Source organism: Myotis daubentonii, chromosome 18 (assembly GCF_963259705.1).
Source record: "Myotis daubentonii chromosome 18, mMyoDau2.1, whole genome shotgun sequence".
Lineage (NCBI taxonomy): Eukaryota > Metazoa > Chordata > Mammalia > Chiroptera > Vespertilionidae > Myotis > Myotis daubentonii.
In genome coordinates this window covers 4,988,622-5,004,626 of record NC_081857.1, presented here as the reverse complement: position 1 = coordinate 5,004,626, position 16,005 = coordinate 4,988,622, and the positions used below count along the sequence as shown (strand labels likewise).

At 55.2% G+C, this 16,005-nt stretch overlaps 1 protein-coding gene across 2 annotated transcripts in view; it reads left to right on the top strand.

The window, feature by feature from the left end:
• The window catches only part of SELP (selectin P), a 34,114-nt gene that overhangs the window by 13,754 nt on the left and 4,355 nt on the right, over positions 1-16,005 (top strand). Inside the window, exons 6-13 of one of the 2 annotated variants that reach the window (XM_059673293.1) lie at positions 138-323; positions 2,311-2,496; positions 4,564-4,749; positions 8,178-8,363; positions 11,863-12,048; positions 12,946-13,155; positions 14,166-14,351; positions 15,149-15,268. In XM_059673293.1, coding sequence (XP_059529276.1) covers positions 138-323; positions 2,311-2,496; positions 4,564-4,749; positions 8,178-8,363; positions 11,863-12,048; positions 12,946-13,155; positions 14,166-14,351; positions 15,149-15,268 — 1,446 coding nt within the window. The remainder of the gene's footprint in view (positions 1-137; positions 324-2,310; positions 2,497-4,563; positions 4,750-8,177; positions 8,364-11,862; positions 12,049-12,945; positions 13,156-14,165; positions 14,352-15,148; positions 15,269-16,005) is intronic. The other variant, XM_059673294.1, reaches the window with a different exon arrangement.

The window sequence follows — 16,005 nt, the reverse complement described above, 5'->3', positions numbered from 1 at the left end:
AGCAGCTTCACACCCGCCACCTGGGGAGGTAGATGCCCGTCACTCGGGCAGACAGATGCCCCCACCTGGGGAGGTAGGAAGCTGCTGCAGTGACCTGGGCTTCCGGCTGCTCACACGCTGCCCGTGGTTGTTTTTAGCCACCCTGTGCCCAGCCCTGAGGCCTCCGGAGCGAGGACGCATGAGCTGCCTGCACAGCGCAGAGGGACCCCCGCACCAGGCCAGCTGCAGCTTCGCCTGTGAGGAGGGGTCTGTGCTGGTGGGGCCAGAGCTGGTGCGGTGCACGGCCTCGGGGGCATGGACGGCCTCGGCCCCTGTGTGCGAAGGTGAGCTCCATGCGCAGGCATGTTCAAGGCCCACTGTCCCCACCTCCACGGGGCGTGCAGGTGACTGGCCGGCGGTGGAGAAGCTGCCTGCGTGGCTGCAGCCTGACTCTCCTCTCCCTTCTGCTCAGCACCTGGGGCATCTGGGTAGGAAGAGAGTGTCTCTAGGAGACTAAGAGGCCGATTTTACTAGAAACAGAATGTGAGTCTCCCTCCCCCAGCTCCCAGCTCTCAAGCAGGTGCAGAAATTTCACATAGTAGGGAGGGTGAGGCAGGTTTCTAAGGTCAAGGGAAGTGGGAGTGGACCTGGGAGGAGCCTGTAGTCCTGAGGACTGGCACTCCCAGGCTCCTGACCTTACAGCTTTGTGCCCCCAGATCTCCAGGTGCTTCCAGCATTGCCCTGCAGCTGTGGGAGTGGTCTCTCCCCATCAGCTCTTCTCTCTGTCCCCGGTTGTTCTCTCTAGCGGGGCACTGTCAGCTCCCAGAATCCCCCGCACATGAGCCAGCTGTGTTCCTCCCGTGCTGCCTGTGCGTAGGATTCCACCTGTAAACTCAAGGCTGGCCAGCTGTCCATTGAGGGGCTGGCACATTTGCTGCACTGGCCCGGCCAGTGAGCCGCAGCCCTGCAGCGGGGAGGGTAGGATGTCCCTGCAGCAGCCCGTCCAGCAGGAAGGAGCTGTGGCCAGTGGGCTGATCAGGGCTCTTACCACCAGCACGGCCTCCGGGCTCTGATGCTGGGCAAGTGGTCAGCCTCTAGGAGGCAGGGTCTCGCATCTGTGGGTTGAGCTCATATTTGCGAGGGGCTCTGTGAGGATGAAGTCTACAGAAGCAGACAGCTACATGGCGTGTGTCAGTGCCTGGGCGCGTGGTCCACCTCAGTGTCTGCCTCTCTTTCCCCTCCCTCCCTCTGGCCTACAGGTTGTGGGACACCGCCCTGTGCTTGACAGGGAGTCAGACTGTCAGGGTACAGAGGTGGCCTTGAACAGATGAGCAGCACTGGACAGTGACATACAGGGCTGAATCCGTGCACCAGCCTCACCCCCTGGTTGCCAGGTGGCAAGGCAGGGCAGGGTAGCAGGAAGTTAAAACTGGCTAGTGATTCCCAGGATGCCCAGAAGACGGCTGGCTCTGCTACTGTCCGGACAGGAGCCCATAGGACATGAGCCCATAGGGAAGTCACTTCAACTTGGTGAGCCTCACTCTTCTCATGGGTAAAGTGAGAAACACAAGAGGATCTTTGGTTCACAAATGCTCCAATTCTGTGACGGCCAGAAGTCCAAGCCCAGGGTGAGGCTGGTCTTTACTCTGAAAAAGACCCAGACACACAGGACCAGCTGGAGATGGAGCCGCCTGGGGGAGGAAGGGCACGGGGAAGCCAGTCTCTCAGATCCGAGGTCTCCGGGCTTCACTGCGCTCAGGGACCCGGCGGGCTGCACTTGGCGGCTGAGGTCCCATAGGACAGCTTCCTGTGTCCGGAAGCCCAGGCCATCAGGACCCCTTTACGGGGCTGGATAATAGAGTCAGCAGTAAGCTGTGCATCCCAGCTTTTTCCCTAAAAGTCCAGCCTGCTCTGTGCTTCCTCTTCCACAAGTAACGCCAGCAAATACTTCAAGGGTGCCCTTGACGTACCTGACACTGCCAGGCTCTGAGCTGCACCATGAAGGACAACTCCGACCTCAGAGGGCCGCGCTCCGAGGGGCAGGGTTACAGTCCTGCGCCAACAGCAGAACCTGGGGCTGTGGGAGCAGCTCTGACCCCTTGGTGGGCAGAGAGGTTCTTAAGGGAAGTGAGGTCTCAGCTGAGACCTGAAGGGCAGGGGAGTGGCCACGCAAGGAGGCCAGGGAGGTGTTCTGGGCAGTTTCCCTTTGGAAAGGGGGGATGGAGGCTCTGAACACTCTGACAACATGGGTAGCAAGATGCAGCGTCTCTGGAGGGCTCTTCTGAGAAGAACCTTCCATGACCAGCTGCAGACCTAACGCTCTCCCTCCAGCCATCGCGTGCGAGCCCCCGGAGCGCCCCGCCCACGGCAGCGTGGACTGCTCCCCGTCCTCGAGGGCATGGCCGTACAACACCACCTGCCGCTTCTGCTGTGCCGAGGGGTTCGAGCTGCACGGAGCGGACACAGTCCGGTGTACCGACGCGGGACAGTGGACAGCGCCGGCCCCGCTCTGTCAAGGTACGGAGACATGGCAGCATCCCTCTGTGTCCCTCAGCCTCTTAAAGGCATCAGCATCTGATGGAGCATCTGCACTGTCATTCATTTATTCATCAGACAGTCACAAAGAACCTACTAGGTGCCGAGCCTTCTGTGCTGGACCCTAGGGAGGAAATGGGAGCAAAGCCAGGCTCGGGCACAACGTGGTCATCACCGCCTATTGTACAAAAGTCGGGCTGCATGGATTGACACGTGTGGGTGGGCATGCGTGAAGGAGACGGAGCTGGGAGGCAGGGGTGGTGCCTGAGGAAGGGCATGGGATGGCAGAAGAATAAAGGACGAGGCATTCAGTCTAGTTCGGTCATTTCCTGCCAACGAGCTTTGGTCTCTCTGGGGCTCAGCGTCTTCGGTAACATGGGGGTGCTGCTCTCTGCCTGGCCTACCTGCCTCGCCAGTGGTAGTGAGCTAGTGTGTGTAAAGCAAGCTTAAAGCTGCTGAGCGCTTTGCAAAAGCGGGTGCTGGGAGATCTGGGCAATTTAAGTCAATCCCTGAGTCTGACTTAGAAATAGGCAGTGGTTTGAAATCAATGTCTTGAAAAGAGGTTTGCACACTCATGTCCATAGCATATTATTCATAACAGCTAAAATGGGGAAGCCACCCACGTGCCCATCAGCAGACGAACAGATAAACAAAATGTGGCATAAACATGCAATGGAATATTATGCAGCCTTCAGAAGGAGGAAATTCTGACATATGCCACACCGTGAACAAACCTCTAGGACATTGTGCTGAGTGAGAGAAGCTGACCACAGGAGGACAAATGCTTCAAAGTCCCCTTGTATGAGGTCATAGCGTAGTCAGGGTCATGGACACACGGCAGAGTGGCCGTTGCCAGGGGTGAGGAGAAGGGGCCATGGGCAGTTACTATGTGACTGGTGTGGAGTTTCAGTTCTTGATGACGAAAATCGTTGAGGAGATGGTGGTGGTTATGGTCAGTAGGAATGTGCTCAATACCACTGAACCGCACACTTAAAAATGGTTATGTGGTAAGTGGTGACTTTTATTTTATGTGTATTTTACCACAATGAAAAAATTGAAAGAAAAAGAGGGCATGGGGGAGGAGATGGCCGTGCACCGTGATGGGGGGCGCAGGAGAGTCATGGGGTGCACAGCAGGTCCCTGCCTGAAAGGCAAAGACACGGGAGCCCTGGACTCGCTCATGTCTTAGCCATCGCGGGAGCCACTCTTGCCATCCAGAAGAGACAGCTGTGTACTTATTCTCTCACGCCTCCGAGACGTGTCTCAGACCCCCAATGAGCTCCCAGTGTTTCCTGCCCCGACAGTCCGGTCTGTGTCTGGTGCAGAGTGTAATGGCATTACTACCATCCGTTACGGCTGCTGCCACTGCTATGGCTGCCACTCCCAGTAGCACCCAGGTGACAGTCAGGGAGCACGCTAGTCTAACTCCCTGTGGTCACTACAGTGATTGTCCCGGCTGTAAAGATGAGACCTAGCCTCTGTAGCGTCCACGTGCTCTCTCCGTCTATGACCATCTGCTTCATATGACGCAGACCACACTGCAGGAGTGCGGGCAACTTACGCTCTGCGTCTTCGCTTCACATCACACCGTCAGGCACCTCCCATCTCTGTTCAAGGGGAAATACACCCTTTGTAGTGACCCTCCGTGTTCCTCCCATGGGCCCACCATCATTCATTTTCAGCCTCTGATCAGTGGCATTTATATTTTTGTTTTCAATATTTTGCTCTTATAGCTAATGCCATGATTAAACGATCTATGAACTGAGGTTTCGATATGCATGTTGATGGCATATTCAGCATAGACTCTTGGGTCCAAAGGTATGACATTCTGAAAAGTATGGATACATATTGCTCAACCGGTTAACAATGGCCCTGCCTCTTCCTCAGCCCCCTCGCGATGACAGGACACTTTCTCACTCTCCAGGTTAAGTGCGCCCCATTCAGAAGCCCCTGTTCTTGGCAGGAACTTGGGCCAAGGGGCGGGGAGCGATGAGAACTTGTGTACCGCTGTTTCCTCGCTCCCTCACTCCCTCCCTTCCTCACCCTTAGCTCTGCAGTGCCAGGATCTTCCGGCTCCAAACCACGCCCGGGTGAAGTGCGTCCACCCCTTTGGCGCCTCGAGGTACCAGTCCGCCTGCAGCTTCGCCTGTGCCGAAGGCTTCCTCCTGGTGGGGGCACGCGAGCTCCAGTGCCTGGCCACCGGGACCTGGAGCACCGCACCCCCCGAGTGCCAAGGTAGGAGGCCCTTCCCACCCTTGGGCATGACCGACATTCTAGAGGGGGTAATGTCTGGCGGCAGAAAGTTGAAATAAACTGGAAGATGCATGAACCTGGCGACTCGGAGCGCAGGTGCCCTGAGGGGTTAGGCGGGCAGCACAGGGCAGGACGCTGGGTGGTGGGCGACGGGGTGGCCCTGCCTGCAGCTGACCAGGCCCTTCAGTAGGCCTTGAGGCTGGGATCCGGCACCAGGTGAACTGTGCTCACTGGGCTGAACCAGCATCTGCAGAGAAGGCCACAGGCCACGCGCAGCCGAGGCCGCTATCCAGGCTGCACTGGCACCTACCCCAGGGTGCGTGGAGTCTCCTGGTGGCATGGCGGAGGGGAGGGGGCGGGGGCCCAGGTCATATCAGGGTGGAGCGGGGAGGGGCAGAATATACGGGTGCTGGCTGCAACACTTTCCAGTTCTGTGTCAGATTGCAGAGATAAGCGTAGGATAAGGTGAAAGACAGAAAGAGGAAGAAACTCGTCTATAGACGCAAGGTTATGCAATTCTCAGAATGAGAAAGTGCACACTCAGCCTCAGCAGGCCCATCTGCGTGGGACTTGATGTGAGACAAAGCCATCGTGTCTGCCCCTGTGTGGCACACGGCGGGGTGTGATCACAGGTGTTTGGGAACTGAAGCACAGACGGATGCTTTTCACACTCCCCTGTCCTTTTCCACGTAAGGAATCGATTTTTTGTTATATTTATGGCAAGTACTGCTTTTCAAAAGCAATGTTTTCATTTATGAAAGCTACTGAAAATAAGAAAATAGAGAAACATTAAAAATCCTCTCAAAGGCCCCCACCTCACAATAGACACCGTGAGCATTCTTGTATGAATCCCTCCACACGGTCCCCGTCCACTTTTCCCTCCAGGCAGTTAGCATTTCTATGATGCGTCCACAGTTTTCGTAATAAAATCAAACAGGTAAAATGCTAGATAATTGGCTGTTGGCCTTTGCCTTTCCCTTGCACAAGTTTTCAACGTCTGAGTGAAAGCAGGCGGATCTGGTGTAAATGGAGAGGAAACCACTTGCTATGCAGGTCACACACACATGCACACGTGCACACACACACACACACCACTGTTAGCACAACAGTAAACAAATGAGTGAATGAATGAGTGAGTGAATGAATGAGTGAGTGAATGAATGAATGAGTGAATAAATGAATGCCCTCAGCAGTCTGGGGCCTTCACCCCCAGCACAGTGAGCACCACAAGCCCCGGGAGCCGGGTGGGTGCACAGTCTGAGCTGTGTCTGGAGCGACCCGGTGAGGCTGAGAGCTTGCGCTTCCTCTCTCATCCTGGCCTCCTGGAAGCCTGGACGTGGCACAGAGCCCACGCGGCTTTGGGGCAGGGGGTCATCAGAGTCCTTCCCGGCAGCCCCGGGCGGTGGGGGCACGGGTTTCAGCTCATTGCCCCACCGTCCCGCGTGGGCGTGGCGCAGCAAGGAGGCTGGCATGCACCGCGGCTTCCTGTGACCTCCAGTCCCTTCTGCTTTTGGTGCCTTGTTTACTCTGACCGAACTTTCTCCTCTTGAGCATCCAGTGAAATACCTATGTGTGGGCGGGGCAGGAAGGCACCCGGGGCAGGGAGGCACCCCAGGCTTGCAATCTGCCAGCTGTTGCAATACTTCTTGAGAGCCTGTTATCTATTTCCCTTTTCAAGGCCCGCCCACCCCCGAGCCCACCCTGGCTTCCACAGGCTCGGCCACAGAAGAGCTGGAAATGGGCTCCCTGGCGCCAAGGCCTCCCTGTTTGTTCTTATAGATGACAGGCTCCCTTCCCCACCTCACCAGTGCGCGCGTACACACACACACGCACGCACACACGCACGCACACGCACACATACGCACGCACACACCCTGAGTGCAAATGGGCTTTTCAAGTGGCAGAAAATAGATAGGTTTTTTGGTAAGTCCATCAGATTAAGGGGAACGTAGTTGAGAGGGGAAGGAATGAAGGGAAGAGAAAGGTGCAGAAAATGTTGTCAAAACTTTAAGCAGTTCAGGTCGGTGGCTGGAGAAGGGTCCTCTTGCAGCCGCACATCCCCTGCCTCTGCTCGATAGCGCCCCCTGCTCAGCCGGGTCAAACAGGGAAGGATGCCGGAGCATGCGGTCTCTTAGTCTTCATCTTTCCAGTCATCTGGACTTGGTCATCCCACTAACCGACAGAGGGATAGCCTCACCAGCTGGTAACATTCACATACAGTGTTTTCACCCTTGACTCTTGTGAAAATCCTGGGACCCATGGAATGCCATTCTCCACATTTTTAAGGTAAAGCTTTGAGGTTCAGAGAGGTTAAGTGACTTGCCCAAGCTCACAGAGCATGATCTCCAACCAACCCAGAAAGTCCCCAGCACCTCAAGCTCCACGTGTACAAACTGTGGCAAAGCCCCAGGAAATCCTATTTACTTTCTTTTGCAAGTGAGCAGGTAGAGTCGTTGGAGGCTGGCCCTGGAGGATGAGACTGGGGGAGAGCTGCTGCAGATGGCCATTTACATAAAGTGCCCCCTGTGCGCCCGTGGTTTTTAGATTCCGTTTTCATGCGTGCTGTAATGAACTTGCTTCATATAACTGCTATTCCCTGCAAGGCAAGGATTGTTACTTTCCCATTCCGTAGACGGAACAACTGAGGCTCAGAGGTTTATTTCCAGGGACACCTTGCTAGTGAGTAACAGCCAGGATTTGGGCCCAGAGTGTGTCCACCTCTTGGCTGGGACAGGAAGCTTGAAGGGGAGGAGAGTGCTTCAGCCCATTTTCCTACTTCCGGTCGCTGTCCTTGTTTCTGGGGAAGGTCGGCAGGTCAGCTTCTGAAGAAAGTGCTCAGGAAGCAGCCGCTTCCGCTCCTGACCAGGGGCCGCCGAGATGACCACGCTGCTCTCTTCCAACAAAGCACCGCTCCCTCTCAATCACCAAACGCTGCCCTTATGTACTAAGAACACACACATACTCACGCACATTCACACGCATACACACTCACACACACTCACACCCACACACATTCACACTCATACACACTCACTCACACTCACACACACTCACACCCACACACATTCACACTCATACACACACACTCACACCCACACTCACACACACACACAGTGACACACACTCACACATACACTCATACTCACACACACATATTCACACTCACACACACACCCCACACACATTCACACTCATACTCACACTCACACCCATACACACTCGCACTCACACACACACTCACACACACACTCATACTCACTCACACTCACATCCACACACTCACACTCACACACCCACACTCACACTCATACACACACACACACACACACACACACACTCGCACACTCGCACGTGCAGATTTTGGGTTGCAGAGTTCTAAAACAGCCTCTCCTCCCCTCTTGCCCTGGCAGCCATCACCTGCACGCCTCTGCGAAGCCCGCAGAACGGAAGGATGGCCTGCGCCGGCCCCCTGGGAGACTCCAGCTCTCAGTCCACATGCCAGTTCACCTGCAACGAGGGCTTTTCTTTATCCGGGCCCGAAAGGCTGGACTGCACTCTGTCTGGGCGCTGGACAGGCTCCCCACCAACCTGCGGAGGTAGGGTCACCAGCCTGTGTTTTCTATGGCTTCTCTCTTGGGCAGAGCCATAGAATGAGATTTATGTAAAACTGTCTTAAACTAAAGGAAACACACTTTCCACAAAGCCTGTTGATCTCTAGACCAAGGGCAGCTCCTCTCTCTCTCTCTCTCTCTCTCTCTCTCTCTCTCTCGGAAGATAACTTCAGTTGAACATTTAGTTTTATAGTGTCCTCATGTCAGTATGGCATTCGATGTTTGCCGCAGTTTTATGTTCCTCCCTTACAGCCTTTCTCTACTGCACTCTCCACTCCTTCCTTCCTGCGTTCACCCTTCCTGAACACGGCTGAGCCCGACGAACTGACGTCAGGGGTGGCATCGTTGCATCTCGCCCCTCGAGGAGCTCAGGGCCTGGTTACGGCGCGCTCCTTTCTCCCCCACTTCTCTGTGGAAATACAGTCCTCGAGGCAGGCACTGCTCCTTCCTCATCTCTGTGCCCCGGCAGCAACTAGACAGAGTGAAAGTGGGGGTGGGGGTGGGGGTGACAATTTGCTGTTGAATTGAGCTGATCATTCACTGATAAAATTTATTTAAGCACCAGTCCTACTGAGAGCGAATTAGTGGAACCATCAAAGGCGGGGGCTGGATCTTGCCAGCCTTTGATTTCCGCCCAAACATCTGGCATGCAGTGTACTCTAAGGCAGAAACGTACTGACTTATTAATTCCCAGGTCGCGTTACTTTCGAAAGGTACCATCGTGCCGATTGGTTGTTCAGTGTGCTCAGTGATCGTGAGGCCAGAGGGGCTATTTGCCGCTGTGTACCCAGAGCCAGCTGCTTCACAGGCGTTACCACAGTCAATCCACCCCGCGGTCTTCACACGCCTACGTTTATGCCCATCTTAGAGATGAAGACACTGAGGCCTGGAGAGACTAAAGGGCAGGCCAGGGGCACATCGCCAGGAAGTGTGGTGCCAGCATCTGAAGCCAGGTCCGGTCCTGCCACCCGGCTGGTGTTTCCCGCGCTGCACCACGCTGCCCCCCAGGGGCAGGGTGTCACACCTGGGCCCGTCGCCTGTGAACTTGCTCTTTGCCACCCCTCCGGCTGCAGTTATGGCTGCTGAAGTGAACTTGAGAAACAGCAGTGCCTGGTGGTCAGATGAGAGAATGTGTTGATAGAAACTCATTGTTAGCATTATATGAAAAACACTAAGATGTTATTTATTCTTTCTTGTGGAATGGGCACTAGATTAGTATCCCAAGAGCCGTGTCGTCCTCTCTGGCATCACGTGCCATGTTAGAAGGTCCTGTCACACCCTTAGGGGCAGGTTTCTCCATTCGGAGAGGAGCGGACAAGGTCATCCCCGAGTCTCTTCCCTGGCCAAGAGTCCTGCAGGTAAAAGGACACAAAATGCTGCCACCTGCTGTTAAAAAGACACACGACAAGCGCCTAGGACGCCAGAGCATTCGTGGGTGACAGCGTTAGGACATCACTCATTCACTTATTTCTCATTCATTAATTCCATCAACATTTATCTTGAGCTCTGTCTTCCCACATCCTGTCTTCAGACCAAACAATATAAAAACCTTGTGAGAATTATCTCACTAGAGTTTTAAATCATATATGCAACCGACATGGTTGTCAAATCTGTAATTTCTGAAGCCTGCCCCCTCCGTCCCAACTCCCCCCTCCCCATCCCATTCATCCACAAGAAGAGACATCTGCCTTCCACCTGCGGGCCCAGCCTGCCCGGGGCCTAGACCCAACCCCGACCTCGACAGCAGCTTCAGCTAAGGGGGGGATGGGGGAGGGCTCAGCAGCTTCAGCTAAGGCGGGGGGATTGGGGGAGGGCTCAGCAGCTTCAGCTAAGGAGGGTGGGGGGGTTGGGGGAGGGCTCAGCAGCTTCAGCTAAGGAGGGTGGGGGGGTTGGGGGAGGGCTCAGCAGCTTCAGCTAAGGGGGGGGATTGGGGGAGGGCTCAGCAGCTTCAGCTAAGGAGGGGGGTTGGGGGGAGGGCTCAGAACTGTCACTTTGCGCTCAGGCTTTTATAGCTGTGTTTCCACCTCATTCTCCAAATTAGCTCTGAAGGCTTAGCAAACAGCCCCTCTTCTTGTCCCGCACGCCCGAGTCCATGAATTTTTAACCCTCGGCACTGACCCAGGTCCCTGGTGTCCGCATGGTGTTGGCAGCGTCCTAGGGCACCTCTGAGGGGCGGGGCCACCCTGCAAGCAGGAGCAGGGACCGGGGAGTCATGTCTCCCTCGCAGAGGGCGATGCGAGAGGTCATTTCCGAGGGGTTCCACAGAGACTCCTCTTTCGTTGGAACCCTGGGCCCTCTGAGGCGAGGCTCTGCCTGCATGGCCCAGCCCCTCCCTGCCTTTGCCCTCCAGCCCTGACTCGTTTGGATGCAGCTGCTCGCATGAGGAGTCGTCTTCCCTCCCCTTCTAGCTGGAGGTCTAACACCCACAAGCCACACCTCCCCGTGGGCCCCACCAGTCACACAGCAGCGTTTCCCGTGGGGCTCAGCAAGCATTGCCAAGGCGTCGAATACATGAGCCTTTGATTGGCTGACCATTTGCCTCGGGGTTGGGTTTATCAATGACGGCAGTCGCACATTTCTCTGCGTCCTGTGTCTTTCTCCCCATTAAATTCTCGCACACAAGATTATCACTGAGCAACACATGTTGGGTTACTGGCAAACTGAGGGACTATTCTTTCTTTAAACCCAAGGCTGTTTTGAAAGAAATGCCTTCATCAGCGAAGCCTCATTTCGCTTAGCATCTTTGCTTAAAAAACCGGCACCGCCTCTGAAATGCTATGCCCGGCGAAGACCTCCGGCAGCGGTGGCTGCAGCGGCTGCCAAGAGCCTGTGTTTGGCTGGACCCCGATGACCGGTGGGGTTTTTCAGGGGAAACAGAAGGGAATGCGGGCGGTGTAAGTGAGAGCCAGGGGCAGGAAGCTCGAGGCCGGTTTAGGGAACTCCCAGGGTTGATGGAGCTTGGCCAGGAGGCTCTGAGCTATCGGGGCCCGGAGCTGTGGAATAAAGAAACAGTCAGGATCCAAACGGAGGAAGCGGCGAGGACAGAGGTGGTCACTGCAGTGGTAGGTGCGCTGAGTGTGGACAGGTGGCAGGGTGTCTGAGAGGAAGCGGCCTTGGCAGGAGGAAGGCCAGGGGTGAGGCCCTGGACCACACCCGTGGGCAGAGGACAGTGGGAGCCTGGGGGGCCCTGGGGACTCTGGAGGCGAAGGTGTACAGAGAAGAGGATGAGACTGTGCCTTCTGGAGTGGGACTGCTTCACTCTTGTGACTTCTGCCCACCCCTCGCTGTGAGCACATCCACCTTCCTGCTGCCCCTGTGGTAGATGGCCTGTCATGGTTGCTGTAGGTTGCCGGCTGCCTAGCCAAACACCCGACATAGTAGGTGCTCAATAAGTACCTGTTGAATGCGTGGATGAAGGAATTGGTGCAAAGCAAAGCTTCTGAATGAACGTGAAGGTTTTGACATTCTCCATTTGCTTCTCCAGCCATCAGGTGTCCAGAATTATTCGCCCCAGAGCAGGGGAGCCTGGACTGTTCGGACACTCGCGGAGAATTCAATGTCGGCTCCACCTGCCACTTCTCCTGCCGCGGGGGCTTTAAGCTGCAGGGGTCCAGCAGTGTTCAGTGCACGGCGTCTGGGAGATGGACAGCACCTCCTCCAACCTGCCAAGGTAACACAGCATACCTTCTGGGGACAGCCCCTCTGCACGCTTCTTCCAGGATAGGAACAAGCACATGGCTCTTCCCGGGAAACAGCCATACATTTATTATTATTATTATTATTATCATTGTTATTATTATTATTATTAAAGCCCTACTTCTTGTTATGAAACAGGGCCCAGGGAACACAGACTGGCTTTCTAAGTGTATAAGGAGCGACAGGACTTTTTTTAATATTTTGATAAAAGATATACTGATTCGTAAGCAGAAATTGTCCTCCGTGATTTTGGCCTCTTTCTCTAAGAGCTTTATTGGGTCGGTGGGTGGGTCTCCTGCTTTGCCAGGAGAGAGTAGAGGTGGAGGAGCTGAAGCGCAGGGGCCAGTTTTCTGCCGCGTGCCATGTTAGCGACGAAGCCGGCGGCATCCTTCACGCCTCACACTCCATGCTGACCTCAGGCCGAGGACCACCCACCTCCCGACGAAGCCATGCACATGTGGCTTCCTACTACATTCCCTGTATCTCCACACCAACTCTCCTGCTTGAAATTCTTTTCATTATTGTTGACAATATTACAGATTTCCCCATTTTCCCCTACCCCCTCCTCCCAGCCCCGCCCCACCCAGGTTTGCTCAGTTAACAACAGTGACACTGACCTCCCAGTTTCTTCTAGGATTCTCCCTCCGAGGGCATTTGCAAATTCTCTTCTTCCCCCGGTTTTCCATACCGGTGAATACCGGCTTCCCTGAACTGGCAAATTCTCTGTGCACCTGGTTTGCATGCCCATGGTGCGGGCTTCCCTGAACTGCCTTAGGAGCTATGGCTGGGCCTTCTCTATGGAAGGAGGGAAGGCAGTAACCCCAGGACAGTCCGTCTGCGATGCTCTCTAAGTGCACCCATGTCCTCCCAGGTGCGGCGCCGGCGCCCACTGCAGAGGTGCGCTGCCCAGCCCTCGTCGCCCCGGGGCAGGGAGCGATGTCCTGCCAACACCCCCTGGCAACCTTTGGATTGAATAGCATCTGTCACTTCGGATGCAAAGCAGGATTCCAGCTCCGGGGAGAGGCTGCTGTCCGGTGCGGACGGCCGGGACGGTGGACAGCAGCCACCCCGGCTTGCAGAGGTGAGTGAGGGCCGGCCGCTCGGACGCCGATTCCTCAGGCCCCGAGCCAGTCGGGGCACCCGCCTGCCGAAACCTTGTCCAGCCCCAGCGGCCACTTGGAGTGCCCGCTCCTCCACGAAGTCACACCAACCCCAAGTGGCAGTCACATGCGGCAAGCGCATCCCTCCCCCATTCCTTTCGCTTCACGCTAAAGCCCTGGCGCTCAGAGACCTCATGGGGACACGTTCGTCAGCGTCCAAAACTGTGTTAGAGCAGCAAGCATGCTGAGCGTAACCAGCTCCGTGAGTGCTGCAACACAAGCTTCAGGTCTAGTGACAAGGGGACAGCTAGACGGTCCATATTCCCATGATTGGCACCTAAATCAGAAGACAGCCATGTGTGACCCCCGGCAGGGCGGCCGCTGTGCATGAAACGTTGTCTCTCCCGCTCTGTCTTCCGCACAAAGCACAGCACAGCCCTTTGCGGCGTCGCTACATCTCGGTGTTTATCTGGATTAAATTTAATGTCTTGAGCGCTAGCTTCCTGTCCACAAATTAAGTTGAATGTTTCATGGAAAACTAGTTTAAAGAGGGTGGCAGTCTCTACTTCTTTCACACCTGAGTCCAGTCATGCTGAATCCTTGTGAAATATTTTCATCCTATTCGACATCTAACAGCACGTACTGACGAGTCAGCTAATTGTCAGCGGCAGTGATGATAACATTCGGGACAATAGCATCTTTGAGAAGGGAGATTTTATAAATGGTGTTCTGTAGGCCAGGCTGCCCGATCCCTCAGCAGGAGTTTCTTGGATGCCACGCTGTGCCCCCTAATTCATTGAGTGGCACCCTCCCGGCGGGTGTCTCGGTCTGTGAGATGGTGGAAGGGCTCACGTGGATGCCGGGAGGGGCTCGTCTCCTCCCTGACCTTCCCTATTCGCTCTCACCTTCTGGCACCGTCAGCCAGGTTACATGAAGCCAGGGTCTCTCTCCCCTCATGAGCCATGACTGTTGTCCCCGTTCCGTCCGGCAGCTGTGCAGTGCTCCGAGCTGCACACGGAGGAGCCGGTGCTGATGAACTGCTCCAGCCCTTGGGGCCATTTCAGCTATGGCGCCACCTGCACCTTCCACTGTCCGGAGGGCCAGTCGCTCAATGGCTCAGCGGAGGCAGCATGCGGACCCAACGGCCAGTGGTCAGCGGCCACGCCCACCTGCCAAGGTACGTCTTCATATAGTTTCAGGAGCCACGCTGACGTGGAAAATAACCAAATCCGGGTTCTTCTCTGTATGTCTGGCAGTGGTCTTGCTTTCCGTCACGGGGTTTTCCCTTCATCAGGTAAGCGTTTCACAATGAATCAAGCCGAACCTTCTTGCCTTCACAGAGCAGAGGGGTCAGGAACAGTGCTCTGTGTGGGCAGTTGGCCCTTCTGCAGAGCTCAGATTTATGAACCGAATCCTCTCGTTGCTTTATAATCTGGGGGAGGTAATACATCTTGAAACTTCAAAATGTTTTAGACTGGGGGGGGGGGAGTGATTATATGCAGACTCCTCACGTATCTCAGAGGACCTTTGATTATCACACGCCTCTAAAAACTAAAGACTCCACAGACCTCCTGAATGCAGCCCCGCCTGCTGTTAAGGGTTATTCCATCCACCATCTTTCTTCCTTCTTCTATTTTTTTCCTCCACAGCTTGTCATGACTTTTTTCTTTTTCTTTCTGTAACTGTATTTTTCATTGCAACAGAAGTCACCCAGGGTGCATTTTATTTGCCCAGACTTCCATTCCTTGGGTCTACCATGTGGCCATTAATTCCTTTTTGTCCATCCTTGCCCTGACCGCTTTGGAAATTGTGTTTGATACTAAAGCCTTGCGGGTAAAATGTGGTTTTACGACTCCCAGGTTGCCAGCGCTGCCAGGGCCTCTGGTGATCCTCCTGGGAGGTTCCTGGGCGCCGCCGGGAGGATGGGCTTTGACACAATGCACCCTAAGTCTGTGTGTGTGCGCTTGCTTGCAGCGGGGCCGCTGACCGTCCAGGAAGCCCTGACGTACGTGGGGGGAGCAGTGGCCTCCACAACAGGCTTGGTGATGGGCGGCACACTCCTCGCTCTGCTCCGGAGGCGTTGCCGACAGAAAGGTAACTGGGGGGAGGCTGTACTTCGCTTCCGCTTTCCTGAGGTTTGGGGAGGGCGGGGGACCACAGCTGCAGCAGCACCTGTGAGAGAACCTCTGCATTAGAAGAAAACATGACCTTGAGAACTGACTGCCCTCAGTTCTCTTTATAAAGAACGTTCTAAAAGCACAGATCCTCAGGTAAGGAGACAGGACATGGGCTTGGAAATCTGAACTTTTCAACACCCACCCTCCATTATCACCAAAACTAAATGAAATCGCGTCTTGCTTCTCTCCTTCATCCCCTCCACTAGTCTTTCATGCCCCGGTCATCTACTGACCAACTGTGTTAGGTGGTGGGACCCTGACTCCTGGTCCCTGGGACGGAGGGACGTGTAATCCAGGAGTGGAAATAGGCAAGTGAGATCTGTGCAAACACCAAAGGGCAGGACTGGGTTAGGTACAGTTATAGCCTGAGTGCTACAGGGACACAAAACGGAGGCGTCCCAACCAGCCGGGTAGCTCAGAAAGGCTCTTTGCAGCTTAACATTGACGAATAGGAGGGATTTGTGGGGCGGGGGAAGCAGAAGCAGTTCCAGGAGGAAAGATCTGGAAGGACCTAGAGGTGAGGCAGTTGGGGAGGTGCTATGCTCGGCAGTGCAGGGCGTCCGGCCCCAAGAGGCCCATGGAGGAAGCGAGAAAGGAAGCTGGAGGCAGAAGAGCCGCCCTGCTCATGCCTCGGTCTGAAAAGATGGATGTTCA